Source organism: Carassius gibelio, chromosome B7 (genome assembly GCF_023724105.1).
Source record: "Carassius gibelio isolate Cgi1373 ecotype wild population from Czech Republic chromosome B7, carGib1.2-hapl.c, whole genome shotgun sequence".
Lineage (NCBI taxonomy): Eukaryota > Metazoa > Chordata > Actinopteri > Cypriniformes > Cyprinidae > Carassius > Carassius gibelio.
This window is the reverse complement of record NC_068402.1, coordinates 17,446,645-17,474,447: the sequence shown is the minus strand read 5'-3', so window position 1 is coordinate 17,474,447 and position 27,803 is coordinate 17,446,645. Positions and strand designations below refer to the sequence as shown.

The 27,803-nt window shown below is 38.0% G+C and overlaps 1 protein-coding gene across 2 annotated transcripts in view; it reads left to right on the top strand.

Annotated features, from left to right (window-relative positions):
• Positions 1-27,803, top strand: part of LOC127961773 (alpha-ketoglutarate-dependent dioxygenase FTO) — a 127,436-nt gene that overhangs the window by 17,732 nt on the left and 81,901 nt on the right. The window contains exons 2-8 of one of the 2 annotated variants that reach the window (XM_052561025.1): positions 3,370-3,636; positions 6,668-6,745; positions 7,674-8,427; positions 12,297-12,530; positions 16,026-16,105; positions 16,231-16,374; positions 24,466-24,585. In XM_052561025.1, the coding sequence (XP_052416985.1) occupies positions 3,607-3,636; positions 6,668-6,745; positions 7,674-8,427; positions 12,297-12,530; positions 16,026-16,105; positions 16,231-16,374; positions 24,466-24,585 (1,440 nt within the window). In that variant the 5' untranslated portion in view covers positions 3,370-3,606. The remainder of the gene's footprint in view (positions 1-3,369; positions 3,637-6,667; positions 6,746-7,673; positions 8,428-12,296; positions 12,531-16,025; positions 16,106-16,230; positions 16,375-24,465; positions 24,586-27,803) is intronic. The other variant, XM_052561024.1, reaches the window with a different exon arrangement.

Genomic DNA, 27,803 nt, shown 5'->3' with positions numbered 1-27,803 from the left:
CAGTGTGTCACGCTGGGATTTTCAGCTGTGAGTCTGTGGCACAGTCCCTCACACAGAAAACACATTCTTTAGCTCAGGTTGACAGGAACGCTTTTAAAACATCATACACCAGTGGGCCTAAATGTTATTGAGTTGTTTATTGTAGGAAGATCCCAGCTCCTGTTCTTTTCAGCTTGAAACGCTCCGAGCAGGGCGAGCATGCTCCATCACTCAGCTGGGCCAAACGAGCGTGACGCTCCCGCTAGCTGAAATTTAACGCCTCACCCGCTTATTGATCCTTCCTGCAGAGGAAAGAGAGAGAGGGGCAGCAGGTCTAGGCCGGACACTGTCCTTGACTCCGAGCCCTGGAGGACGCCCCACTTCCACCGCCCTCCACAACAGCAGCCTCCTCCCAGGGGCTCACTGCACTTTAACGCAGGATATTGATTTTGTAGGAGGAATGCAAGGAGGGAGAGAGTGAAAGAGAAGAGCAGGAGGAGGAAGAGAAAGTGACAGAGAAACATAAGGCTTGAACAGGTGAACAGAGGAGAGGAGGGACACAGAACTGAGGGTTAATGGGTAACTAAAGGCCATGACTGCTCCTCAGAACAATGGACCGATTGAGTCAATCCACTCTTAAAAATATATGAATCATACTCTTATAGCCGCCCGATATAAAGATCCATCTGCAGTTTTATTCTGCCATGCCATTCCTGTGATATTAAAACATACATAAAAAAAGAATAATATTTTTTTTTACTATTTGACCTTATAGCACAGGTTAAACTGGTCTTAAAATATACATTTAAAATAGTTAAAGATAGATTAAAAATGTCTGCTAAAGGTGTAATTCAAAAACATTTTTTTTTGAAGCAAACAATGTTTACATAATTTAAAAACACTCCAAAGCCAATTGGTTATTTTAAATAAATTTGCATTAATGTTTCTTTTTTTTTGTAATAGTTCAAATAGCTAAAAGGAGCAATTTCAATCACAGATCTTTTTTTTTGTATCAAAAAAGGTGAAACATCACTGGCAGTGGTACACCCTTAAAAGGTTCTTCACAGTGATGCCACAGAAGAAAAAAAAATTGGTTCCACAATGAACCATTCATTCAAAGGTTCTTTAAAGAACCATCTCTTTCTTACCTTTTAAAATCTGAAGAACCTTCTTTCACCACAAACAACCTTTTATGAAACGGAAAGGTTCTTCAGATGTTAAAGGTTCTTTATGGAACCATTTAGACAAAAAAGCGCTTTTCTTTCTCTTTTATTTTTAAAAGTGTATATTGCAACATTCATGCCTACATATATATTTTATGCCACTTTTTTAAATCATGAATTTTGCGATATACCAGTGCCAGTGAATTGTAATCCTTTCTTTTGTAACATTACATAGGTCTTTACTGTCACTTTTGATCAGTTTAATGTGTCCTTGCTATATACAAATATTAATTTCTTTCAAAAAAGAAAAAAAAAAGTGATGTTTCGAATGGTAGGATACAGTATGTGCCATCATTTCACTTTGATCAGGACAAACTCTGTGAAAGACGTGTAGTTTAATCTGCAGGTTAATGCTAAACCGTCCTTTCATTAACATAATCTCAATATTAATGTTTGCTAGCTAACATAGTGACTAGAGTGGCATAGACTGACCCAGTGACTGTGTGTTTTTCTGCTTGTGTGAGTATAACTCCATCAGTGCGTCTGACCTTTCACCTCTCTTGTCTCCTCTTTCTCCTGTCCTGGCAGCTTGTGACGTGATCGGTCACGTAAACATCTTTTTCTGCTTTTAGATGAGGACGAGTGTGAAATAGATGTCGACACACACACCCTGAAAAGCACTTAAGCCAAGGGCTGTGTGTTATGCGTCAGGCAGGCAGTGGAGCAACTCTCCTGTGAGCATTTCTAAATACTTTCAAATGATTGATTTGAGAACCTGGGCTTCAGTCGCAGGCTTACACCTGCTAAAGACCTTACCAGAGAGAGTGAATGAGAGTAACAGGAAAAGGCATGCGGAGAGTGTCGTGTGACATTAAAGCTTCTGATGTGTGTGTGTGTGTGTGTTAGGTGTGTGTTTTAAGCAGGTGTAATATGTGTGCTGTGTTTAAAGCTAATGGATGATCCGTGTCTTGGTTGACACATTAGTAGTTTTAAAGTCTGTGTGTCAGTTTCTGACCTAGCTGTACTTTTTGGACACAATTGCTGTAAAAGCAGCAGAAGTTGGCAAAGTAAAGTTAGATTAATTCAAAACAATCCCTTCTTTTATAGGCATTTTCAGTCATTTTATTTTTTCAGCATTTAACCAAGAACCCATAAAAAAAAAAAAAACAAACAAGAAAAAACATTTGACTTCAGGACTATGTAAAGGGAAGTTCAAAAATGGTAACTTCGGTAGTTTCTAGATTTTGGGACTCATTCCTGAGGCACTCTAATGGGATTTGTCATGTTGTTCTGGAAAGTTTCCGTATCAGATCCAGAGCTTCAGCAGTCAACACGTGGTATTGATATGCAAAAATGGACTTTGTTGTGCATGTTATATGCATGTGTTTGGTGTGCATATAATATGCCATTTTCCCGTGCATTTGATACCAAAATTGTTGGTGTGCATATGATGCGCATTTTCGCATACATATAACCTACACATCGCATAGCATTTAATACGTATAAATAGCACAAGTTTTCATTTTTATTTGGCATGCTATTTATACGCACTTTCATGAGATTGGGTTCATATATTCAGTACAGACCAAAAGTTTGGACACACCTTCGCATTCTAATAGTTTTCTTTATTTTAATGACTATGAATATAAATTGTAGATTCACACTGAAGGCATCAAAACTATGAATTAACACATGTGGAATTATATATGGAATTATATAAATAACAAATAAAGTGTGACTCAACTGAAAATATGTCATATTCTAGGTTCTTCAAAGTAGCCACCTTTTGCTTTGATTACTGCTTTGCACACTCTTGGCATTCTCTTGATGAGCTTCAAGAGGTAGTCACCTGAAATGGTCTTCCAACAGTCTTGAAGGAGTTCCCCGAGAGATGTTTAGCACTTGTTGGCCCTTTTGCCTTCTGTCTGCGGTCCAGCTCACCCCTAAACCATCTGGATTGGGTTCAGGTCCGGTGACTGTGGAGGCCAGGTCATCTGGCGCAGCACCCCATCACTCTCCTTCTTGCTCAAATAGCCCTTGATTCCTTCAGTGTGACTCTACAATTTTCGTAGTCATGAAAATAAAGAAAACTCTTTGAATGAGAAGGTGTGTCCAAACTTTTGGTCTGTACTGTATATAGACTCAGGACCAAGTGAACTTAGAGTTCCTCAGACGTTTCATTGAGCCTCACTCTGAATGGTCAGTAATGTAGTGTCTGTTTCCATAGGACCGTCCTGTTTGAGATGAGCTAACCGTGAGTTTGCCGCATGGATCATCTGGCTGTCACCTGAATCTCCTCTGCGGTGTTCACATCTTTTTAACATGATGGAAGATCTTTCCTGTTACTTGGAGATGCTGACACTCTGACTACACTTCCACTTTAGCACAGTCGTGAGTTTGTTTGAGCCGGGTCCACGGGCATGTGTCATGACACCTATGTGGTGTGTTCTCACAGGCAGGTTCGATGCAGTCACACACAAGCCTTCAGCATGAGGTAAATGGCTCTGTTTGCTCAGGTGTGTCCGTTTTCTCATTCCCTTCTCTTGAAGGAGGACATCCCCAGCTCTTCCTCCTGCTTCTGTCTGCCCGTACCGCCGTCACCCACAGAACACATTCCGCAACTCTCTGAAAAATTGGAGATGTGGAGGAAGTGTGTTTGATGTGTGTGTGCGACGACATGTTTGCGTTTGATGCTGTACAGGTGAGCTGTCCGACTGCTTGATTTAGCAGGAGAAAAAGAGCTCAGTCACTGGTGACACACAAGCTCCAACTGTGTACTCGCCAAACATGGGGCTCCATTACACACATGGACCTCAATGGGCTACCTCCAGACACACGTACACATAGTGAAACTCTCAGATGTGTTAGTAAACACATTAAATATTACATTTTCTTCAGTCTTCAACAATTTAATGCTTTTATTTACAACGATTTCCTTTTTATTTCATCCCTCTCCAGTGGATTCTTCCAAGTTTTTTATTTATTTTTTTTACTAACAAGAACGTTACATTTTAGTGCTGTAAAAACTTAGCTAGTTTCCCATGAAAAAAAAAAAAAAAATCATATTGTGTGTACGTCTTTGTGTGTGTGTGTGTTTATATATAATATGAGCCCAGTCTCATGAAAATGTGTACGCCATTTAAATAGTACGCCAAATAAAAAGGAAAACACGTGAAATTGATATGCAAAAACAGACGTTGGTGTACATATGATACACATGTGTTTGGCGTGCATATAATACATAGTTTACGTGTGCATATGATACGAAATGTGTTGCCATGCATATGATATGCAGGTTTCGTGTACATATAGTACGTGTCTACCCCAAAAACCTAAACCTACCCACCGCGTAGCATATACACGCCAAAGTCCATTTTTGCGTATCAATTCCATGAGTTGTCATTTTTTTATTTGTATTTATACAACTTTCATAAGATCGTGTTAAAATATGCACACAACATAGATTTCATACATCATATTTTTATGTTTATTCATTTTTGCACTATTTATTTATTTTTTATTATTTTCAACAATTTACTGTTTTAATTAATTTTTTATTTTCCAAGGCTTTTTTTTGTCTCCTTCATTTTTAGAATGATTGTTTTCAGTGCTGTGAAAAATTTGTGTACCCCATGAAAATTGTGTGGGTTAACGTTTATTATTGTATTTTTTATTTGTAAAAACATAAATTTGTATAATTACATTTTGTGTACTAGCATGGAGATTTAAAAGTAACTGTGTTGCCTCTTGAGGTTTATTTTGCACACAATAATGCAGAAACACATATAATGTTTGTACAACTTCCAGTGCTTGGAACCTTAAGTCAAAAAATACGTATGAAAGAAACCCTTTTTTTCCTTTATTTGTTTCCGTGTGTATGTTGTGTGAGAGAGAAAAGGGCACTCGCTTAGGCTCATCTGTGGAGTTGAATGGGTCTGTCTCTTTTTTTCTTTGGAATTTGTGAGCAGCTTGATGTATTTGACATCTGCGTGACAGGCCACTGCTCCTCAAGACTAGCCCAGAAACTGTGCTGTCCAGACCATTTCTGTGTGTGTGTGTGTGCATGGGATTGTGTTTGTACATCAGAGCAGGCAAGCATTGCCACCGGCGGAAAAAAAATACACACAAGCACACAAATCCACTGGCTTTTTGTAAAAAACCCATCACTTCTGCCTTGAGATAAATTTTGACACCAACAATGAGTGCGTGTCAAGTTGTCAGTTTATCTCCATCTCTTTTTTTCTACGCATCCACTTTGTCTCATTCTTGCCCTTTTTCTCAGCATTATTCTTCCCTTCTTTTCGTCTCTCTCAGGCCTTTAAGTCAAGACTGTCCATGAATAGTGTGTTATTTTGTTTTGTAGATTTCTGTTTGACAGTCTGCCTGTCCTTTTTATTGTTTTGGTTTAACGGAAAGAACCAGAAGAATCAAGTCCAGCCCGGGCCTGAACGAACCCTACCAGAGCATCTTTTTCTCAAGAGTCTCCTTGTATCGTTATTGCAAAACCTTGCAGTGACTTTAACGGTTATACAGCCCTATTTCCACTCACTAACACATCCGCACACTCTCGCACTTGCACCCGTGTCCTTTCTCAAATCAGGACGTAACCTTTTTAATGCCTTTACTTTAATGTTATTAACAGGACATTTTATTTTACTCTAAAAGTCAAGACCCATTTGGGCGAAGTGTAGCCGCTCGGCACACTCACAAAAAGCCCTTCCCATGTGAAAACACTGCCATTATTAACATGGCTGAAATGTGAAACTCGGCCTCCGTAAATGTCAGGGAATATAGGGCATATATATGGCCCTCTTTCTCCGTTAACGTCTCTGCTGTGCGTCTGCGTTCTTAAGGGAACAGCGTGGCCATTCTGCTGCGCTGCTTGATGGGGGTATCGGGCGCAGAGGCCGGATCGGGGTCACTGATGTAACACCCCCCACCGTCCCACCTGAGCGGGGTTAGAGAAGGCAGTCTCTCCTGCACCTGCAGTGAAGAAATAGAGGACGTGTGTGTCAGAGAGGAGGAGTGGGTGCACTTGTGAAATTTATTTGGGTATCAGAGTTTTACGCCGGTTGCTGTTGGATTTACAGGTCGGAATGGAATGCAGCCCAATGAAACGCTCTTTGATGGGCAGAGCAGGTTGAGTTTTAACAGATGAGCGACGCATAGAAGGCCGTAGGTTATGTGGCTTTGAGAAGACCCTCTGCTGCCTTCTAGAGCCGTAAAAACTTGAGATGCCCATGAACTAGAGCACTATGGGATGGCAGCAGAGTCTGGGAAATGTGCTCTGACTGGGAAGAGATACTTATAAAAGTTTGTGAAATGTTCCTCTTTTGGAGCTTTTTTTTATACTTTTGTAGATGTATGAATATAAAAATAAATATAACAAAGGCCAGTATGACTTTCTAATATGCTGCTTCGTGGAAATGCTGATGATGTCCTGAGAAAACATTGAATATGCAGTGATTTTAAAGACTAAAAAAAATCTAATTCTACATTTATTTGTGGTTTTGTTATCTTTACAGAGGCGGAGGCTTATACAGGAACTGGGAGAGCAGAGGATTCCCTATCTTTCTCCTGCAGACCCAGGATTTCAGGAACTGGTTAGAAATTCAAATATATCTCCGCAAGGCTTCATAATTTTTGATTGATCTGTGTGTACTCTACTGTTAAAAAGGTTAGGGTCAGTGTGTAAATATATGAATAGCAAGGTTCTATTAAATTGATTAAAAGTGACAGTAAAGACATTTATGGAGTTGCAAAAGGTTTCTGTTTCAAATAAACTGTGTTCTTTTGAACTTTATATTCATCGAAGAATCCTGAAAAAAAAAATATATTTTGGTTTCCACAAAAATATTAGGCTGCACAACTGTTTTCAACATCGATAGTAATAAGAAATGTTTCTTGAGCACCAAATCAGAATATTAGATTCATTTCTAAAGGATCATGTGACAAAAGCTGTTATGACACATTAACATTTTGTTGTTACAGGATTAAGTTACAATTCAAAGTAATAAAATGGAATACGATTAGTTTAAATTAAATCATATTTTGCAATATTACTATTTTAAGTCAAAATCATGCAGCATTGTTGCAGCAAGAGCTTAAGATACTTATGTCAAAAGAAAATCTTTCACTCAGTTGTGTATAATGTAAAGATTTCCATGGGTTTCCACAGTCACAGAAATGGCAAAATCATAATTGGTGTTTTTCAGGCTTGGAAAAATCTGAAAGGTAATAAATTTTGGTGCCACTGGCAGAACTACAAAAACCTATGGCTGTTTTAAACAAGTTTCACACACAAATGATTCATTAGCAAGTTAATCTGAAGTTTAACATTAGAATTATTATTAACATTATCCTGTAGCGCCAAATGAATGGAAAAAAAGTAATTTATTAAGATCTTTACGGGAGTCCCCATACTTTCTGGCCAAGACTGCTCACATAGTGTTTTTTGTTTTTACTAATTTAATTGTTCTGTTTCCTTGGGACAATGTGTAACCTGTGCACGATCTTTGTGTAATCTGACAGTGGGACTCCAGTTATGCAGGGCTGGCTTTACGACAGTCTAGTGCCCTGCCAGATGGTCTCCATGAGAGGGTGCAGTCTGCTTTGAGAACTCTTCAGCGGCGTGGATGTCTCCTCCGAGATCTTGTTCGAGTCCGAGAACGGGACGTCTTCACAGCTGTTTCCCGTGCTCTCGTGGGTCAGCCGGGCTACACATACCGTTATCTGGACACCCGTCTGTTCACCATCCCCTGGCACTGTGAGGGAGAAGAAGGCCAGAAAGATGAGAAAGGCAAACCTTGCTGTGACTCCGACCTGAGGGACGCTTGCAAAGCATTGTGGGAGCTCAATCAGTTCTTTTGCTCGGATGTAAAGCAGCAGACAAACGCAAGAGGCGTCAAGCGTTCCCGCAGTGACACTGAGAACAGTGAAGACACACCAGGGGAGGGAATGAGTGAAGAGAGTGTCAAGGACAGGTTACTTGAGGAGAAGCAGGAGAAAGAGGAGGAGGTGGAGGAAGAGGAAGAAGACAGCGGTCAGGGCTGTTCTCATTCCTCACCTCCTTCATCTGCTCCGCCACCTGATGTGGCCGGCCTGGTGCAGTTTAACATTACCCTCATTAACTACATGGACCCAACAGCCATGACCCAGCTGAAGGAAGAGCCATATTATGGCATGGGCAAGATGGCGGTCGGTTGGCATCACGACGAGAACCTGGTTCCTCTATCACCAGTTGCTGTCTACAGCTACAGCTGCCCAGCAGAGCCAAAGAATGAAGGTGAGAGGTCAAAGGTCTTGGGTAGAGCATGTAATACTGTATCAGAGCCATGGCACCAAAGGGGTCTGTCACTGTCATTCTGAGCCTCTTAGATTCGAAGACCCTACTTTGTCCAAGACTATATTTAAAACCCTACTCCTATCAAAGCTGATACAGTATGTTCCTCTAGTAATTCTGTTAACAAATAAACATAGACATATGATGGCAGTTTACTCTTTTATTTTAATGGGGTATTAGCATTTTTAGTTAAGATTATTATTATTATTTATTTATTTTTTTAACCTACATTTATATCAAGCATAGCATTTTGGCATGTCACATCAGCTGACTCTCAGTTGATCAATGACTATGTAAAGGAATACAGAGCTACCCACCCTCCTACATCCCCAGCTCCTCCTTTCGTTCACAGTCAGGACTTCTGATATTCCTCATTGAGTCAGACTACTTTATCTTTAATTATATTGTCACATTAAGTACATCAATGATATCTGCTCCATTTGGTTCTGTTCTATTAACTCTAGGGGTGTTATTATTGCTCTCTCTGCTCTTATTCATGCCAGGCTGGATGGATGGGCAGGGAGTTTTTGTGAGCTAATTGTCAATCCTCTTTGACAATAGTGAATTAGTGATCCTTACAGAAATAATTTAAAGACTTATTGAGGCCTCTCTGGATGATTTGCTAAGGTCCCCTAGTGGACTCCAGCCCACTAGGGTACATTTATTTGTATTTATTATTAACATTATAGAATTATATTTTAGAATCGAAACTGATAATTAACTGACAAATGCATATTCTGGCATTTACTCACCCACATGTCATTCCAAGCCTGTATGACTTTCTTTATTCTGTGGAACACAAAAGAAGAACAGTTTTTATCCATGCATTGATTGTCGGTGGTGAGCAAAAATGCGGAATTCTTTATTTATTTTTGTTCTGCTTCAGTATGAAATGCATTATTCACATTTTCATTTTTGGGTTTACTCCCTTCCCACTCCTGTTTCATTCTCACTGAAGAGACAACAAATCCTTTCTTTTTCTAGCTTACCACTGAGAACCTAAAACATTTATTATGACACCAGCTAGTTCAAAACCCTCCTTCACTTGATAGCTTGAATGTGTTCATGCAGTCATTGTATGAACTTGTTCCATGAAGAAAGTGCCAGATCTTCCATATTTCACATGAATCTCACTGGAGACGTTTTTCTGGACATCAGTCTCTCTTCACGTCAGGCTAACAGCTTCGCTTTGCAGCTGTGTGCGTGCGTGTGTGTGTGTGTGTGTCGGTTCGACAGAACAGAGCGTGGTGTGCTAACCAGAACCACCTGCTTCGCGAGCTCTGTTTCGCCAATCTCTTACTGACCGATTTGACCTTTGACCTCCCCAGGGCCCGCTTCAAACAGCACATGAATGGTCTGTGTGTGTGTTTTTGTGTGTGAATGTGTCAGTTTTTGTGGAATTATTCCACAGCTGTTCTTTTGGAGGTAAAATTGACCCCTCGGTTCCAGACTTCAGAGAGACTCCCCTGATGGAACGCTTTTGCATGCGTGCGCACCCGTGCAGAGCATTGCACAAAATGTTGCCTTCACTTTAGAGAAATCACTATGAAATGCTGCAGACCAGCTGAAACCAATTGTTGCTCAGAAGAATATCACTTTGTACATCATTTATTTGTTGCTGTGTGTGTGTGTATGTGTGTGCATGAATGGGTTTTATTTTTTATTTTCCCTTTGGATAACATCTGTGTGTTGTATAGATTCTTGTTTCACCTGAACAAGCTTTGAAGAAGAATATCTCACCGAAGCTTTTCATGATGCCTGTATCTTTTAACACATCTGTGATGGGTTTATAGAGTATGCTGGCCGTGCTGTGGCGTGTAGTCTCCAGCGAGGGGAGTCGCTCAGTGACAAATCTGTTCAGCTCTTCATCCAACACTGACTAGATCCAGCTCATTTCCTTTTCTAACAGGCAATGGTGTGTGCCACTGTGATTTTGAAGTGTTTTAGATGGAATCTTTTCCACCGCTGCTGTGCTAGCTGCGCATGGCCCTTTGAGAGCTGTGTCAGAAAGCAAAGGCTGAAATTAAGTTACAATTTATCCCTGCTGAGCGCTGAGAAAGCCTTGCTCAGGGCTCGGGCTTCCAAGAGCGCTTTTGTATTGATTTCACTGATAGGTGCCAGCCTGCCCTCTCTGATTTTGTTTACTTACTTTTTTTTTTGTATTATCAGTTACACTTTCTTTCTGTATTTCTCTTTCTGTATTTATCATAGTTTTTTGATAAAGACAGCTCATTGGTTGAAGTTGCACAACATTCTATTAATACGTACTGTATTAAGTATTAGTAATACATTTTATCCAAAGCGACTCACAGTGCACTTATTGTGGTTCTTGAAACGGCAACTTCGGGAAATGGCATTAAACTGCTGCATTGTATCCAGAACCGACTGAAGAAGTTGTTAATGCAGTGTGGTCTAAAACTCCTTGTAATTTTGTCCTTGAAATGTTCTCTGATTGACTAATTTGCTGCTAAACTCATCATATGAAAGTCTTGCATGTATAATTCATAATATTTCGCGTCCGTGGTATGAAAATGATCTCCACAGGACGCTTCCAAAGTGAACGAGTCTTCAGAGTGTTGTGAGCGAGAGTGCGAGACTTGTTGCCAGATCCAACTATTATAAGTATTATTATGTATTAAATATTATACAAATATTTTTTTTACTTGTTTTTCCACTAAATTTAACACTTAAAACAATTAATAAAGTAGGAAGTTGCGGTTTAGGGTCAGCGATAACTTAATCTTATCTAATGTACAAAATATTTGAAATAATTTCCGTTTATTTTATTTATTTATAGGTTTTTGTTTATTATAATAGCAACATCTGGCAACATTGCATCCCCGGCATTAGTCTGCCAGTAATCCAAAAAGGCAGTGGCTATTTACACTAAGTGCAAATATCTATAGATTGTATTTATATTATGTTATAATAGCAGAATTTTCTGCTATTTATACTACTTAATGCAAATAGTGGCAATTATCTGCCCCTCAGTATTGTTGTACATTATAAAACAGTATGCAATAATAACTTATTGAGTCTAATTTAATGGATGCCACCTTCCTGGGACAATAAAGCCCTCCCTACACCTACCCTTAACTTTTTAATTATTTACTTAATTTTAACTTAATTTAAACTTTTCTAAAGTGATTTGAAATTTGAAAAAGGAGGAAAAAAAATTGCCAAAAGGCGGATTCGAACGATCACGTCAAAATTTGTATGACACGCTTTACCTTCTGCGCCACTGGAGCTGAGTGTCAGGTATTGTCTTTTGTAATGTTGACTATCCAAAAATAACGCGTGTGGTGGGCAATATGTATGTTTGCATGAATAATAAACAACTGATAAAATTATCCACCCCATAAATAGATTATTAACAAACTTTGATGCAATAAGTAGGGTATGATTTTAAATTGAGCATCACTCCAAAAGATTCTACATTCCTGTCTCTTTCCAAGTGTTAGAGTATATAATTAGTTGTATTTAAAGGGGTTATTATAGCACATTTCTATAATAAGGGGGTTATTATAGAAACCCTTGGACCTCACTAATTTTCAAAGCCTGGCTACGTCCATTGTTTGTGTACGATCACTGTTATTACTATAGTAAATAAATACATGTGCTGTAAGTTGTTGCAAGTTGTTGACACATTAAACTAAAGTCACCATAGAAATTAAACATTGAGCATTCAGTTGTCACTGGCTATGACAAATAAATAATTATCTCATTATTTGTTATAAAAAATATATAAATACATAAAAAAACTGGTGCATCCCTGCTGTAAATGTTAAGCTACAGTACATCTTTGCTTACAGGGGTGACTGAAAAGGATGGGGAGGGACAGAGTAAAGAAAAAGAAAAAGAAGCAGAGACAGAAGGTGAAGGAACAAGTAAAGAAGAACCGAAGAAAGAAGAAGGAGAAGGTTCAGGGAAGGAGGAAGTACAGAAAGAGAAAGCATGTTGGCGTGTTGGACTGAAGGTGGCCTGGGACATCCACACACCAGGTCTGGCTTTGCCTCTACAGTCCGGAGACTGCTACTATATGACAGGTACACAATCACTTTCATCTGCATCCAGAAACAGTAGACTCAAGTACATGTGTAAAGCGGATTGTACCGTCTCGGTCATCTTGAAATGCATTAGACCAGGAATTATCTTTCCCAGAGGATATACACATCTACATCCTTTTATATACATATGTGTCTGTTTCCCTAGGATTTTGCTTCCACAGGTTCCTTTATCATGTGTATCAGAGAGGTTAAGAAAACCAAATGTTATTTTATGAAGCGTTGTGACCCCAGTCTGAGAGCAGGACTGAGAGAGAGAATCAGTAAATCAGACTTTTATTACTGATGGCTACAACAGATGCCCCTGTCTTCGACCCCACATACGCACAAACCCTCTCCTCTAAATAGCCCATAAACTGAGTCTGATGACCTTGATAAGGACACTATTTATTTCCCGATTTCTGTGTACAAGCATGACTAATGCCACCGCCCCCCACAATCATGCACACAATTGTATCATCTTCGCTTGCAAATTTTCCTCTGTTTGGAGGAGCTTTGCTGTAATCAGGCCTCTTTGTGGCTGGCTGCTCTAAACTGAATGTTATTTATACCTACCTAGTGGCACTCTTATTCTTGTCAAGTGACTTTAATTAAGTGAAAATCAGCAGAAACATAATGGGTCATAATGCGTTTCCTGGGTGCAGGGCAATGGTGAAAGTGTGACTGGAAAACTGGCTTATGAACTGTTAATGAGACTTCTTCTGGCTGAATTAGTCAGATTTTATTTTATTTTCAATTTATTTTTCCTGAATTTGTAGAAAGCTACTTCTAAAGGCACATGAAGTCAAGATGGATGTGTGTTGAGGGTTTTCAGTAAGCATCCATTAAGAAGTGATAGAAAATATTTATATTGTTAGAAAATATATACAGGTGCATCTCAATAAATTAGAATGCCATGGAAAAGTTAATTTATTTCAACTCAAATTGTGAAACTCATGTATTAAATAAATTCAGTGCATAGAGACTGAAGTAGTTTAAGTCTTTGGTTCTTTTAATTGTGATGATTTTGACTCACATTTAACAAAAAGACACCAATTCACTATCTCAACAAATTAGAATATGATGACATGTCAATCAGCTAATCAACTAAAAAGACCTGCAAAGGTTTCCCGAGCCTTCAAAATGGTCTCTCAGTTTGGTTCACTAGGCTACACAGTAATGGGGAAGACTGCTGATCTGACAGTTGTCCAGAAGAGGGTAAGCCAAAAACATTCATTGCCAATAAAAGCTAGCTGTTTACAGAGTGCTGTATCCAAGCATGTTAACAAAAAGTTGAGTGGAAGGAAAAAGTGTGTAAGATAAAAATCCAAAACCAACTGAGAGAACCGCAGCCTTATGAGGATTGTCAGACAAACTCAATTCAAGAATTTGAGTGAACTTCACAAGGAATGGACTGAGGCTGGGGTCAAGGCATGCAGATGTGTCAAGTAATTTGGTTACACTTGTCGTATTCCTCTTGTTAAGCCACTCCTGAACCACAGAGGCATCTTACTTGGGCTAAGGAGAAGAAGAACTGGACCGTTGCCTAGTGGTCCAATGTCCTCTTTTTAGATGATAGCAAGTTTTGTATTTCATTTGGAAACCAAGGTCCTAGAGTCTGGAGGAAGGGTGGAGAAGCTCATAGCCAAAGTTGATTTAAGTCCAGTGTTAAATTCCCACAGTCTGTGATGATTTGGGGTGCAATGTCATCTGCTGGTGTTGGTCCATTGTGTTTTTTGAAAAGCAAAGTCACTGGACCAGTTTACCAAGATATTTTGGAGCACTTCATGTTTCCTTCTGCTGACCAGCTTCTTGAAGATGCTGATTTCATTTTCCAGCAGGATGTAGCACCTGCCCACACTGACAAAAGCACCAAAGTTGGTTAAATGGCAATGGTGTTGGTGTGCCTGACTGACCAGCAAACTCACCAGACCTGAACCCCAGAGAGAATATATGGGGTATTGTCAAGAGAAAAATGAGAAGCAAGAGACCAAAACATGCTGATGAACTGAAGGTGACTGTCAAAGAAACCTGGGCTTTCATACCACCTCAGCAGTGCTACAAACCGATCACCTCAATCAATTCATCAACCAAAAAAATAATTCAACATGAATTCTAATGATAAATCAGCATATTATAATGATTTCTTCAGGATCATGTGACAGTTTATACTGGAGTAATGGCTGATGGAAATTCAGCTTTGCAAAACTGAAATAAATTACAGTTTAAGGGATTTTTTTTTTTTTTTATAAAATAAATGCAGCCTTGATGAGCATAAGTCTTCTTTAAAAAACATTCCAAATCTTAATGATCCCAAACTTTTGAAAAGTAGTGTATATGTGTGTGTATGTGTGTGTTTGTATGTGTATGTGTATAAGAATATATAGGAAAGGGAGAAACAAAGGAAAATGTGGTACAAAAACACTGTAAAGGATAGAACAAGCTGTAGTTTGCAAAAATGGAAAAGGATGCAAGTTAAAAAGAAGAGAAGGAAGGGAAACAAAAAGAAGGAAGGAAAAGAGAGAAGGAAATAAGGAAACAAGAAAATTAGGAAGGATAAGATATGAGAAGAGAAAAGTAGGAAGGAATGTAAAGGAACAAAAATAAAAGGAAGGAAATAAAAAAAGAAAGAAATTTTGAGTTTAAGGTAGGGGACGTTTTAGGAAGTAAAAATGATGGGAAAGGACTTTTAAAGAGAGAGAAGGAAGGTAAAGGAAGTATTAGGAATGAAAAAAGGGGAATGGTTAAAAGGAAAAATGAAAAAAAAAATGGAAAAGAAGCTAAGTATAAAAGACAAAGGGAAGAAAAAGTGGAAATGGGAGAAGGAAGGAAAAAAGAAAAGCAAGCTAAGGAGAAAGAAAGGTGTACAGAAAATAAGTCATTTCACTCCCCATTCCTGCGATTCTCTAACACTGTCACATCTCTTCCCCTCCATCTGCTGATGCCTCACACTCCTGTGTGCAAATCTAATCAGTAGATTCTCAAAAATGGAATTTGGTGCTGGGTAGCGGAGAACAATTTGTTGGACCGACACCGGCCCCAGCTGTAATAAGATTTCCTGTGCTGAATGCTCCAGGGACAGGACAGACCTAGGGAGAGGTTTTGACCCTATAGATTTAAAAGCCCGCTTTTAACTGAAGCACAGCAGCCCCTCGATGACAAGAGAATAACGATAAATATGTATTAGGAGAATTTGGTATGGCCCAGGATTTACACCGAGGTTGAGAGAATCAGAGTTTTATTAGATACCAATTTAATGCATCAGAAAAATAATAATAATAGCATACAGAGGAAATGAAAGAGACATTACTGTTTATGCTGCAGTACATCAGAGAAAGGAGCAAAGGAAAGTCAGTTCACTCAAGGGCTGTATATATATATATGTATATATAAACAGAATAACCAAGACAAATGCTCTCTTCCTAGGTTCATAATAATATTGAAGTATGTTTCATCTGTTGTCTATGTGTGTGTGGCTGTATGTGATGGTACCTGTAGATGATCTGAATCGGACGCATCAGCACTGTGTACTGGCTGGTGACACGGCTAGATTCAGCTCTACTCACAGAGTTGCACAGGTAAGCGCCACATCTCCAGTTGTCCTGAACAGACCAGAACCTTCATCAACATTCATGTTAAATCCTCAAACAGTATTTCTGGCTCATAAGTAAATATGACACTATTATCTGTCATGTTCCTTTAGTGTTGTACAGGAACGCTGGACTACATAAAGAAACGCTGCTCAGAGGCCTTGGAGAATTTACACACCGACTCTGAGAAGACCACCAAGAGCCTGAAGTCCCTCCTCCCCTCCACCCTCCAGCACATTGAGGACATCCACAACGAGGTGTGTATTTGAACAAGATTGTGAGTGTGTTTGAAGCAATGTAAAATGTGTACTCATAACACCAAATCCCAAATGTGTGTCTCGTGCCATAACAGATGAGGTTGCTTGGAGGTTTTTTAAAGGTTGTACTTGCCATTAATTTTTCAAACCCCAAACAATAGCTCTTTCAGAGGGCCTAACTATCAGTACGGCCTTGTGTAAGTCTCTGTTGAACGCCAACCCAACTGGATTACAACCCAGCACCTTAAAACCCCCATCAAAATATAAACGGCTATATATATATTTATATATACACCCCTGCCCGGGGGCAGCAGCTTCCCCTGAGGTTACCGACCTCGATACTCTGACCTGATTGGGGCTATTTTGTTGAAACTGCCCACGAGGGCCTGTGTGTGTTCTTAAATGATGTATTATTGTATTATTTATTATTGATACTCATTTTTATCCCAGCATGCTGTTCTAGCAGAGCTCGGTGTGTAGCTCTTGTTTAGTGAGGTGGACTGCATGGAGATGATGGGGGATCTGTAGAGGATCTGCAGTGTATAGGATTAATGGAGTGTGTTAGTCTATTGATGTTGAAAGACGAAAGTTTACCTGTGTGTTTAGTGTTGATGCTGGGATTTGGAGGTTCATGAGAGGGTGCTTAGTGCTTTTCTGCACCATGTATCTCTCGCTTCCAAGGTTTGGGGTCTGCAGGGTCTTCTGAAATGGTGTTGAATTGAGGGCTGTTTCGCCTCACAATGAAAATTCTGTCAACATTTGTTTACCCTCATGTTGTTCAAAACCTGTATGACATGCTTTATTTTCTGGAAAACCAGAAAATGTCCAAACAACTCTTTTCCATACCGTGAAAGTAGAAAGTGCTAGGGGCTGTGAACTTTCAAATGGACACAAAAAGTGGCACCTTGACACCTGTACACGTGCAATATTCCAAGTCTTCTGATGCCGTACGATGATAGATTTGTGTGAGGGTTGTATCGTTATTTGCTGAAAATCCTCTGTCCGCCATTGCTTTCAAATCTAATTTGCTTATACATATTTAAGTTTAATACCAGTAATCAGATTTCCAGCAATGTATTTTTATGCAAATTTTTTCAACTGCTCAGAACGCACTAGTTTTGCATAAGCACTATAAATGTTTGTGTTCTTTTAAATAAGTAGGTGAGTTTCCAGCCATGTAATTGTTTTTATGCAAAATCTTGTGAAATTGAATAAAAATTGTGGAACAGAAACTCCAAGATGCAAATAAAATCGGGCAAAAAAGTTTTTTTTTACACTTTAACACATTTGTGACCCTGGACCACAAAACTAGTCTTAAATGTAAATTTAGATTTATACATCTTCTGAAAACTGAATAAAGAAGCTTTCCATTGATGTATGGTTTATTAGGATCGGACAATTTTTGCTGAGATACAACTGTTTGAAAATATGGAATCTGATTTACTCAAAATACTGAGGAAATCGCTTCTTAAGTTGTCCAATTGAAGTTCTTAGCAATACATATTACTAATCAAAAATGTAATTTTGATATATTTACAGTAGGAAATTTACAAAATGTCTTAATGGAACACGATTTTTGCTTAATATCCTAATGATGGCATAAAAGTTAAATCGATAATGTTTTTTTTTTTTTTTTTTTTTTTGGCTATTGCTAAAAATATACCCCATGAGTGACTGTGGAGTGAATGCTCCAGGGTCACATTTATGGAATAAAAGAAGTTATGTGACTGAATACTTAAGTTATATGTAATTACTTTTTGCATCACTGCAATTCTCATTGAACTGATGTGCACACACACATATATGGCTCTTTATTTATATGTGTGGATATGTGGGTTGACAGAGCAAACAGCACAGACTGGCCTCTATTGATTGAGTCCCAGCAGTGCTGGACTCGAGGGTGATCTGGTGAAATTGATTGGTAGTCCTAACAGTGAGCCTCATGTGAAAGATATCTAGAAATCTTAAACCATTTGATCTATAAAATGGCACAGTGCTTTATCCTCCGGTTACTGTGATGAGCACCTGACCAGTAGCATAGCTTACTAGTAGTTACCGCCACGTTCAGCTGGAAATATAGGACAACAGACTCTCCACCTGTCTCTGTGAGCCTTTTATTTCTGTCTGTTTCCTCTCTCTTTCTCCCTCCAGCATATGCAGGTGGCATTTAGTCTCAGTACCTCACAGCAGCAGACGGCTTGGCTCTAAATGCCAGCCGCATAGTTTCCAGGTCTGTGCCTGTTGCAGGCCTGCTCTGCGGGAAACTGGCCTCCATGTTGGCTCAAAGCGCTCTGCGCTGTGTGGGCTTTCAACGCAGAAGGACAGACAGACAATCAGCACGGGGGGGAACGACAGACACAAAAGCGGCTGCTAGCATTTGTAGCCTCCGGCGTCCGTAGAGAGACTGTCAGCGGTCGGCATTGGTCTGAAGCGATTGTAGGTTTGAACCAACACAAAGTGTAGCATTTCTTTGAAGACGGCCATATGTGAAAGTGAACCCTGGGTGTCTGATCTCAGTCCAACTAAAGATGATCCTGTTCAAGCCAGTTTGAATGCTTATAAACTGATAGCCAACACAGGTTTTTATGAAGCTGAATAAGAGAGTCAGGTGTGTAGTTTTATGGTCCATCAGATCCACACCAGTTTTTCAGTGCAACAGGATTTAAAAACAAAACGCATACACACACACACACAAACACACAAACATATATATATATATATATATATATATATATATATATATATATATATATATATATATATATATATATATATATATATATATATATATATATATATATATATACAGTATATATATATATATATATATACAGTATATATATATATATATACGTGTGGTCAGAATGGTAAGTACCCTTGGCAAATATGATCAAAGAAGGCTATGAAAATAAATCTGCATTGTTAATCCTTTTGATCTTTAATAAAAAAAAATAAAAAACAATCACAAAAAAAATGTAACATCTAAGAATAAGAATTAAAGGGAGAGGGGTGTCATTGTGAGATAAATGTTTTTCTTTAATACACGTTGGACACAATTAATGGAACCCTTTTATTCAATAATTTTTGAAACCTCCATTTGCCAAAATAGTATAAGAGTTTTCTCCTATAATGCCTGATGAGGTTAGAGATCACCTCACAAGAGATCAGAGACCGTTCCTTCATCCAGAATCACTCCAGACCCTTTAGATTCCCAGCTCCATGACGGTGCTTTTCCTCTTCAGTTTTTCTATAGGGCTCAGGTCAGGGAACTGGACTGGCCATAGCAGAAGCTTGGTTTTGTACCCATTTTTGTGTTGTTTTTGGATTATTGTTCGGTTGGAAGATCCAACCATGGCCCATTATAAGATTTCTAACAGAGTCAGTCACTATTTGGTTTTTTATCTGTTGGTATTTTATAGAATCAATGATGCCATGTGTCTTTTTTTTGGTTTCTTTTTTTTCTGGAAGCCCTCCTAAACAACATGTGGTGATGTATGTGCTGTTTGATAATTTTTTTAAGGTTTTCTGACCCCGAAACTCCGCCTTTTTCTGCAATTCTCCAGCTGTGGTCCTTGAGTCTTTGGCCACTCAAACTCTCCTCCACACGGTGCATTAAGACAATATAGACACGTCCTCTTCCAGGAAGATTCATAACCTTTTCTGTTGATTGTAACTTCTTAATTATTGCCCTGATCGTGGAAATGGGAATTTTGAAGCTCAATTATCTTTTTCTGCACATCAGAAATATATTATTTGTTTTTTGGCACTCTATTTATATTTCTGTGAAACAGGAAGCCATGGCTCGATAATTTTATGCTCATAACAACCCTCTACGCACAGCTTGGCAATATAATCGCCATTGGCTAGACATTTTTTTGTTTGTTTTTTGTTTAGACTGATATACTATTTTACACACACACATACATATATATATATATATATATATATATATATATATATATATATATATATATTAGGGCCGGGACTCGATTAAAAAATTAATCTAATTAATTAGAGGCTTTGTAATTAATTAATCGAAATTAATCGCATTTTAATCGCAGATAAATATTTGACCTGAGAACAATGAGAAGTAATTTTTTTTCACATGGATTTATAGTATACCATTGAATAATGACTGAATACATAAGCTTAAGCAACAAAATATTGTTTATTTTTGTTCAAGCAAATTTTGCAGACCAGTGCAATTTTTGCCATTAAGTGTAGCAATAGCATATTTAGAAACAATTTAGAAATAGTACATTTCAGAAATTCAGGTAGCTTATAGGTGCTGGAACCTTCTGTAAACTGTTTTTTAACACAATACTGTCAAGTACATTCAGAACATTGGAAACACTGACTATTAGAAAACATCTCTCTGTTGCTTCAGAGGCCATAAAATACTAATTCCAACTCTCAATAACCTTGGCCAAAACAATCAAGAGTTCAACATAAACTGTTGCACCAACAAAATAATACATAGTTCATCAAAGTGTAAAGTCCACGCTAGCTGCTATATGTTTTGCGTTTAGGTGATACTTGAGGCTCGATGTGCTGCAGTGATATGCGAACGCTAGTTGGTGCTTCAGTATAATCGGTCCGCCGAAACTCATCCAGTGAGAAACGTTCCGCGGTGCAAAAATAAGTTATTGAAAATGCGGGACATTTTTTTCTGTTATTCATTAATCTTAATTAACGCGTTATTTTTTGTGTAATTAATTCATCTAAATTAACGCGTTAAAGTCCCAGCCCTAATATATAATATATCATATATATATATATATATATATATGATTCCACTCAGCTAATCTTTGTAAAATGGCACAGCTTCTTAAATCTTAGCTTCTTAATCAGTCAGTCAAGCATTAAGTTATGGTATTAGGCACTATTTAATGATATAACTTTAGTGATTAGAACTAAAACTTGGTAACCATGTATGAATGCATATTTGTTATTTTAACTGAACTTATATTTATTTATATTTTTGATCATTTAGGGTTTCTGTTAAATAATGATTTGCTGAAATCAAAACCAGGACGGTAAGATGAGCGCATTGACTCCGCCCATATCTATCCCATATCCGCGGCATATCTTTTGCTTGCTCTAAAAAGCTGAATAATTCTAAATGAAGTCCATTATTTTGACAGGAAATTACAACAAAGAATATAGTTTACATGTAGCACATCGATTCAGCGTGGTTAGACTCACTTTCTCTCTTTGCATGTGTGAGAAACAGCGCTATCAGCAAAGCGACGGTGAGTTGTGCGCCTTCACAGAGTTTACAGTTCAGCAAATACAGGTGCGCTGTGCGTCCGTAAAAAAAACAAAAAAACAAACACCTTATTTCATAATGATATTTCACCTATTTTAAATTCTTATTCTTCACTGAAAGGTTATATTTTTATGTTAAAAAAAATAAAAATACATTAAAGATCAAAAATATTCATTTTCTTAGCCTTCTTTGATCATATTTACCAAGGGTGCCAGTAATTCTGATCATAATATATATATATTTACAGTACAGACCAAAAGTTTGGACACACCTTCTCATTCAAAGAGTTTTCTTTATTTTCATTATTATGAAAATTGTAGATTCACACTGAAGGCATCAAAACTATGAATGAACACATGTGGAATTATGTATGGAATTATATACATAACAAAAAAGTGTGAAACAACTGAAAATATGTCATATTCTAGGTTCTTCAAAGTAGCCCTCTTTTGCTTTGATTACTACTTTGCAGACTCTTGACATTCTCCTGATGAGCTTCAAGAGTCACCTGAAATGGTCTTCCAACAGTCTTGAAGGAGTTCCCCGAGAGATGCTTAGCACTTGTTGACCCTTTTGCCTTCTGTCTGCGGTCCAGCTCACCCCTAAACCATCTGGATTGGGTTCAGGTCCATCACTCTCCTTCTTGGTCAAATAGCCCTTGGTGCCTTCAGTGTGACTCTACAATTTTCATAGTAATGAAAATAAAGAAAACTCTTTGAACGAGAAGGTGTGTCCAAACTTTTGGTCTGTACTGTTTATATTTATATATATATATATATATATATATATATATATATAATATACAGTTTGTTTAGCTCAATTAGTAGAGCATTACACTATCAAGCGCAAGGTTGGGGGTTCGATTCGCCGGGAACACATGATCATAAACTCAGCATCTGGCAATATTGTGTCTTGAATATGCTACTCCATATGACTTGATTGTTTAATCAACAGTTGTACAAAAACAATCACAACCATGCTGATATTTTAAACAGAAAAGAAAAATTATTTCAAAAAGAAATATAAATCAAATTTGTGTACTTCAATGTCCTTCAGATGCTCTAGATCAAACCAGGCAACTGTACAGTGAAATCCAGTAAAGAGACAGGGTGGATGTTTGGGTTGCTGTTCTATTGTTGTGTTTTGGACGTGTTGTTTAGTTGTAACTCTTAGCTAAGGCGCAGAGGGGCCTGTTGTTTGGAGAATGAATTTTGGAGCAGTGCTTTGTTCAACCGTTGTGGGAGGGCAAATGTGAGGTGCTTACATTTACATGTGGGGCAGACACAGATACACACGTGCACGTGGCTAGATTAAGCATCCTTAGGAGGGTTAACTCATCACTTCAAAAGAGTCAAAGATGGGGAGATTCCCAGAGGAGAACGGCTGAGAGCCTGTGGTGGATTCTGTTGCTCCCTGTAGAAAGAGAAAGTGAGAGATTGATGGGATGAAGAATGAAAGCAATGAAGTAAAGAACTAAAAGAAGCCGACTGAGGAGAAAAGGAAAGAGAAGTGTGTGTAGGTGAGATGTTTTCGGCGTGTGGGATAAATCTTTACGTCTCTCCTGGGTGTTACGTAGCAGCAGACATAAACAAAGGAAACGAAACAACAAACAGGAAAACAGGAAATGCAGATGTCATCAGCCCCCTTCCTATTGTGATGACACCGTTTTGATCAGCGGTACACAAAAATGCAAAATGTTGAGTATGAAGCAAAGCCGTTCTGTTAGAGGGGTGTGTGTACGATTTGTTCTGCATCCATTGTCCTCTAGGAGTGTGTGGGGCTACCTGTGTTCCCTTAGCGTGACCTTAACGTGGGTGTTTAGTTTTGAAAATCACTCCCAGCACCCCATATAAATGCCCTTCCCCCGTCTCCCCACCTCACTGACTCACAGTTCCCTCCGCTGCTCTGTTGTGCTGCTAAATTGCCCAGTGATGGATGGATAGAGTTTGATAAATGGATGGACGTCTGGATTGCTGTTGTTTCAGACCGTGCTGATATAATACACTACACATAGGCCAGAGTGAGGGATAGTGAAGAATGACTGGAGCACAAAACATTTTTGTCCAACAACCACATTTTACAGACTATCAAACACACTTGACTGCTGTTTTTTTTTTTTTTTTTTAGTCGCTGTGAAGTAGATGTCAGCAGCTTGCAGTGGTTTGACCTCTTGTTCAAGGACTGGACTTCATTGGCCTAGTTTTCATAAGCCTGTCTTGTCCAGGAAGGCAAAATGAGTTGGTTTTTGCACTAGGTTTTTAATTGTTCTTACATTCAGAAACCAATAGTATTAAAGGAATAGCTCACCCAAAAATAAATGTTATCATTATTTTCTTACTATCATGCCATTCCAAACCTGTGCGAGTTTCTCTCTAATGTTGAACTCAAAAGAAGAGATTTTGAAGATTTTTGAAGAACCAAACAGTTGCTCGTCCCCATCGACGTCTGTAGTAGAGAAAGACTACTATGGAAGTCAATGAGGACCATCGATAGTTTGATTACTAGCATTCTTCAAAATTTCTATCATAATATATTTTTCTATGTTCAAAACAAGAATTACAATACATTACATTTTAATCATAATTTGTTATTAAAAACATTCTAATGTACATGAATGACTTTTATGTATAACATTTGATCAACAATTTGTGTACATTTAGGGCAGGACTACCTGTTTGTCCAACCAATGCCAGACAAAGAACACGATTAGTGAAACTTGTTTTACAAAAACCCATTGATTCATTTTGCAGATCTTTTGTTGTCTCTAGTGTGGAAATGACACCGTGCAGCTTTAACATCTTGGCCCGTGTTGTTCCTTTCAGGTGGAGTTTGAGTGGCTGAGGCAGTACTGGTTCCAGGGCCGGCGTTACGCTCGATTCTGCAGCTGGTGGACTAAACCTATGGAACAGATGGAGAAAGACTGGAAGGAAATGGAGCGAATGGTAAGAGTGATGGAGCAGGCCTGTAAAGAATCTGCACCCAGATTGCAGCTGAATTCAGCGTCTGACATGTAGCTCTACATGTGCATGTTTGTTTACGAAATATTTTGGATAATTTGATTATGCTTTCAGCTACCAGTGCAGAGTGGTAATCCCAGCATTGCTTAACACATTTTACAATATTTAAACCAAACAAAACATGTGGTAAATGTGAAACAAGTGTGCAGATGGAGTGAGAGAATAGGAATAACATAATAGATTTTGAAAATCAGTTTTAACACTATCATAAGACCTTGTCCTATTTTTTTGCCTGTTTACCTTTCATGGTTTTTGTCATACTGTTTGTTTATACACACACACACACACACACACACGCACACACATATATACATTTACATTACTTAGTTACTTTTTATTTAAAGTAATGTTACATTACTTTTTAAGGCTGGGCTGGGCTTGCTTGTTTGTTTTTAATATAACAATGTATATTTTTGGCAAATGTAAAAGCTCTTTCGCACCAAAAGGTTTAGGCTGAAGAAAATGTAAAATTCACGTCTGTACAGTAGAACGCAGAAAAAGAAAGTTCAACACTCTTCAGCAATAAAACAAGAAGAAGAAATGTTTTGCATTTTAGTATGGTTAAATTGGATCATCGAAGGTCTGTAGCGAATTAGTTAATAAATGTGCTTAAACACATAAAGGATATTTGTATTATTCAACATATTTAATTATTGCAGCTTTGAGTGATATTCTGAGTTGCTTTTAACAGTTTTTCTTAATTTTGAGGAAAACTAAATCGTGTGTTTGTGAATGAAATGATTTAATGCTTGTTCACATTTATTCTAGAACTAAAGGAAAATCTTACTCCTGATTTCTCTCAACATTGGGACAGGAGAGCTTTCAATTAATAAATGGGAAAAAAAAGTAACCGACTTTTATTAAAAAGTAATGCGTTACTTTACTAGTTACTTGAAAAAAGTAATCTGATTAGGTCACAGTGTTACTTGTAATGTGTTACACCCCAACACTGTGTATATATATATATATATATATATATATATATATATATATATATATATAGTAAAAAATAAATTGCAGCATTGATTAGGTCAATATTTGACGAGCATGAAGACAAATTGCAGTTTTGTCCTTTGTAATTTAGTTTTGGTGGCTTAATAAGAGGTATATTCCACATTGGTATTTTTTATGTGCTGTACTGGGTGATAAAATAATCTTTAGGTATCCTACATAAACCTATGAGGTTACATTTTCCATGCAGCTTGTTTGTTTCCTGTAATATTTGGTATTTATAAGCCTCAGTTGCTCATGTCACATCAGTGCAGTTCAGAAAATTAGATTTGATTTAAGCCATATAGACCTCATGCTGCAGTTTTAAATATTTACTGGCCAAAGTTATTTGGTACGGCATTATTTGTAAAAAAAAAAAAAATTGATATTGTCTGTCCACGTAGTAACCCTTCTGCCCGCAGATGACCCCTGTATGCAGAGCGGCAGAGTACTGCAGAGGTTATTTAAATCTAGACAATAACAGCTGATCAGTATTATCTGTTGGACACATGTTTGATTATCCATATGTGTGTATATGTGTTCAGCACACAGCTCTGCTCTCAGAGCTGTAGTCACTTTCAATAGGGGGCACTGTTGTATCGTTATAAACTGGTTTCCACTGGCTGCCTCTTTCGCTCTTTGAGCAGTAATCACATCTAATGTGCTGCTGGGGCTAAGGACCGCTCTCTCTCTCTCTCTCTCTCTCTCTCTCTGTGTGTGTGTGTGTGTCTGAAGGGGTGAGACACTATCACTGTGAGACACTAGTCTCCCTCTGTCAAGAAACACAATTTAGAAGTGCTGATCTCCACACATATATTAAGACATTTTAGAAATGCATAATGGTTTAAAATGTAAACACACTTAAAAAAAATGTTTTAGTTAATATGTAAGTGCCGTATTTTTTGTGTCAATGTTAAATTATTTCTTTATAGTAACATTGTGCTTGTATGTAAATAATACAGTAAGATCAAATATAATCTTTAAATTATGAAATTATATTATATATTGTTTTGACCATATAAATCTTTTAAATAAATATAGGTACAAAGGACATGGAGGGAAAAAAAAAAATCTATATTTTGCAGCGTCCATTCATCTAGCCATTTTTTGAATGTATTTCTCTTTTTGTAAATTTGTCATTAATTCTTACTTATTCTTTTTTTATTATTTATATTTTTTAAATTGTGGATGAATGCAGTTTAACCTGATCAAGCCACTTTCTGCATTTTATTAGTTAAACAAATATTGAATTTGTAGGATTGTTAGCGCTTGAATAAATGGCTCATGAATGTGAAAGCACTTAGAAAATAAATATTCATCTGAATTCCTGATATCTGAATATCAGATATTTCCATGGCTGATTTAAATTCATTTAAGTATGATTTCGACAGACAGTCTTGGCATTTACCGGAGACATGTGTTTATCTAGATTCTCGGGAATTGTCTCGTTGGCCTTCCTGCACTCTTCTGGATTTTTGCACAGTCCGAACCGGTTCCGGGGTTGGCTGCTCCGTGTGTTTCTCTGTGTGCTCACCCTCTTCCTGCTGTTTATTAAAACCGCTCCTCTCCCATGGGGGTTTCTCTCCTTCTTTTTCCTTCTTTCTTTTTTCTCGTGTCTCCCTCTCTTGCTCTTCAGGCTGTTGTGATGCAAATTTTCACCCCTCCATTTGAATGACATCCTGATAAAACAACTCTCTCTCTCGCTCTTTCTGTGGCTGCCCCCCCCCCCCCCCCAACCTGTACCTCATGAATTAATGTGAACTGCTTAATGGAAACAACATAGGAAATATAGCAGAAAATAGAAAAGGAGAAAGAAAAGAATAAAGATAGCCATTTAAATGTGCTCTGATAAGATGAGGTAAATGTTATCAAACATCAGGTCTCAGGTCCCTTTCCTCAATTTCTCTCGCTCTCTCCTACACACACACACACACACTGGGTGAACATCGGGTCCCTACAGAGAAGCTATCGTACTCCTCATACACCACTGACATTTATTTAGGCTTTTAACAGTGACACTTTCATTCTCTCACTCTGTCTATCCCGCATGGCTCAGGAGAGATAGTTGGCTATATGCAAAATATTTTAAATACCATCCAGGCATATTATTATTATTTTTTTTCATTTGTACATGGTTGCAGGGCTGAGAGTGA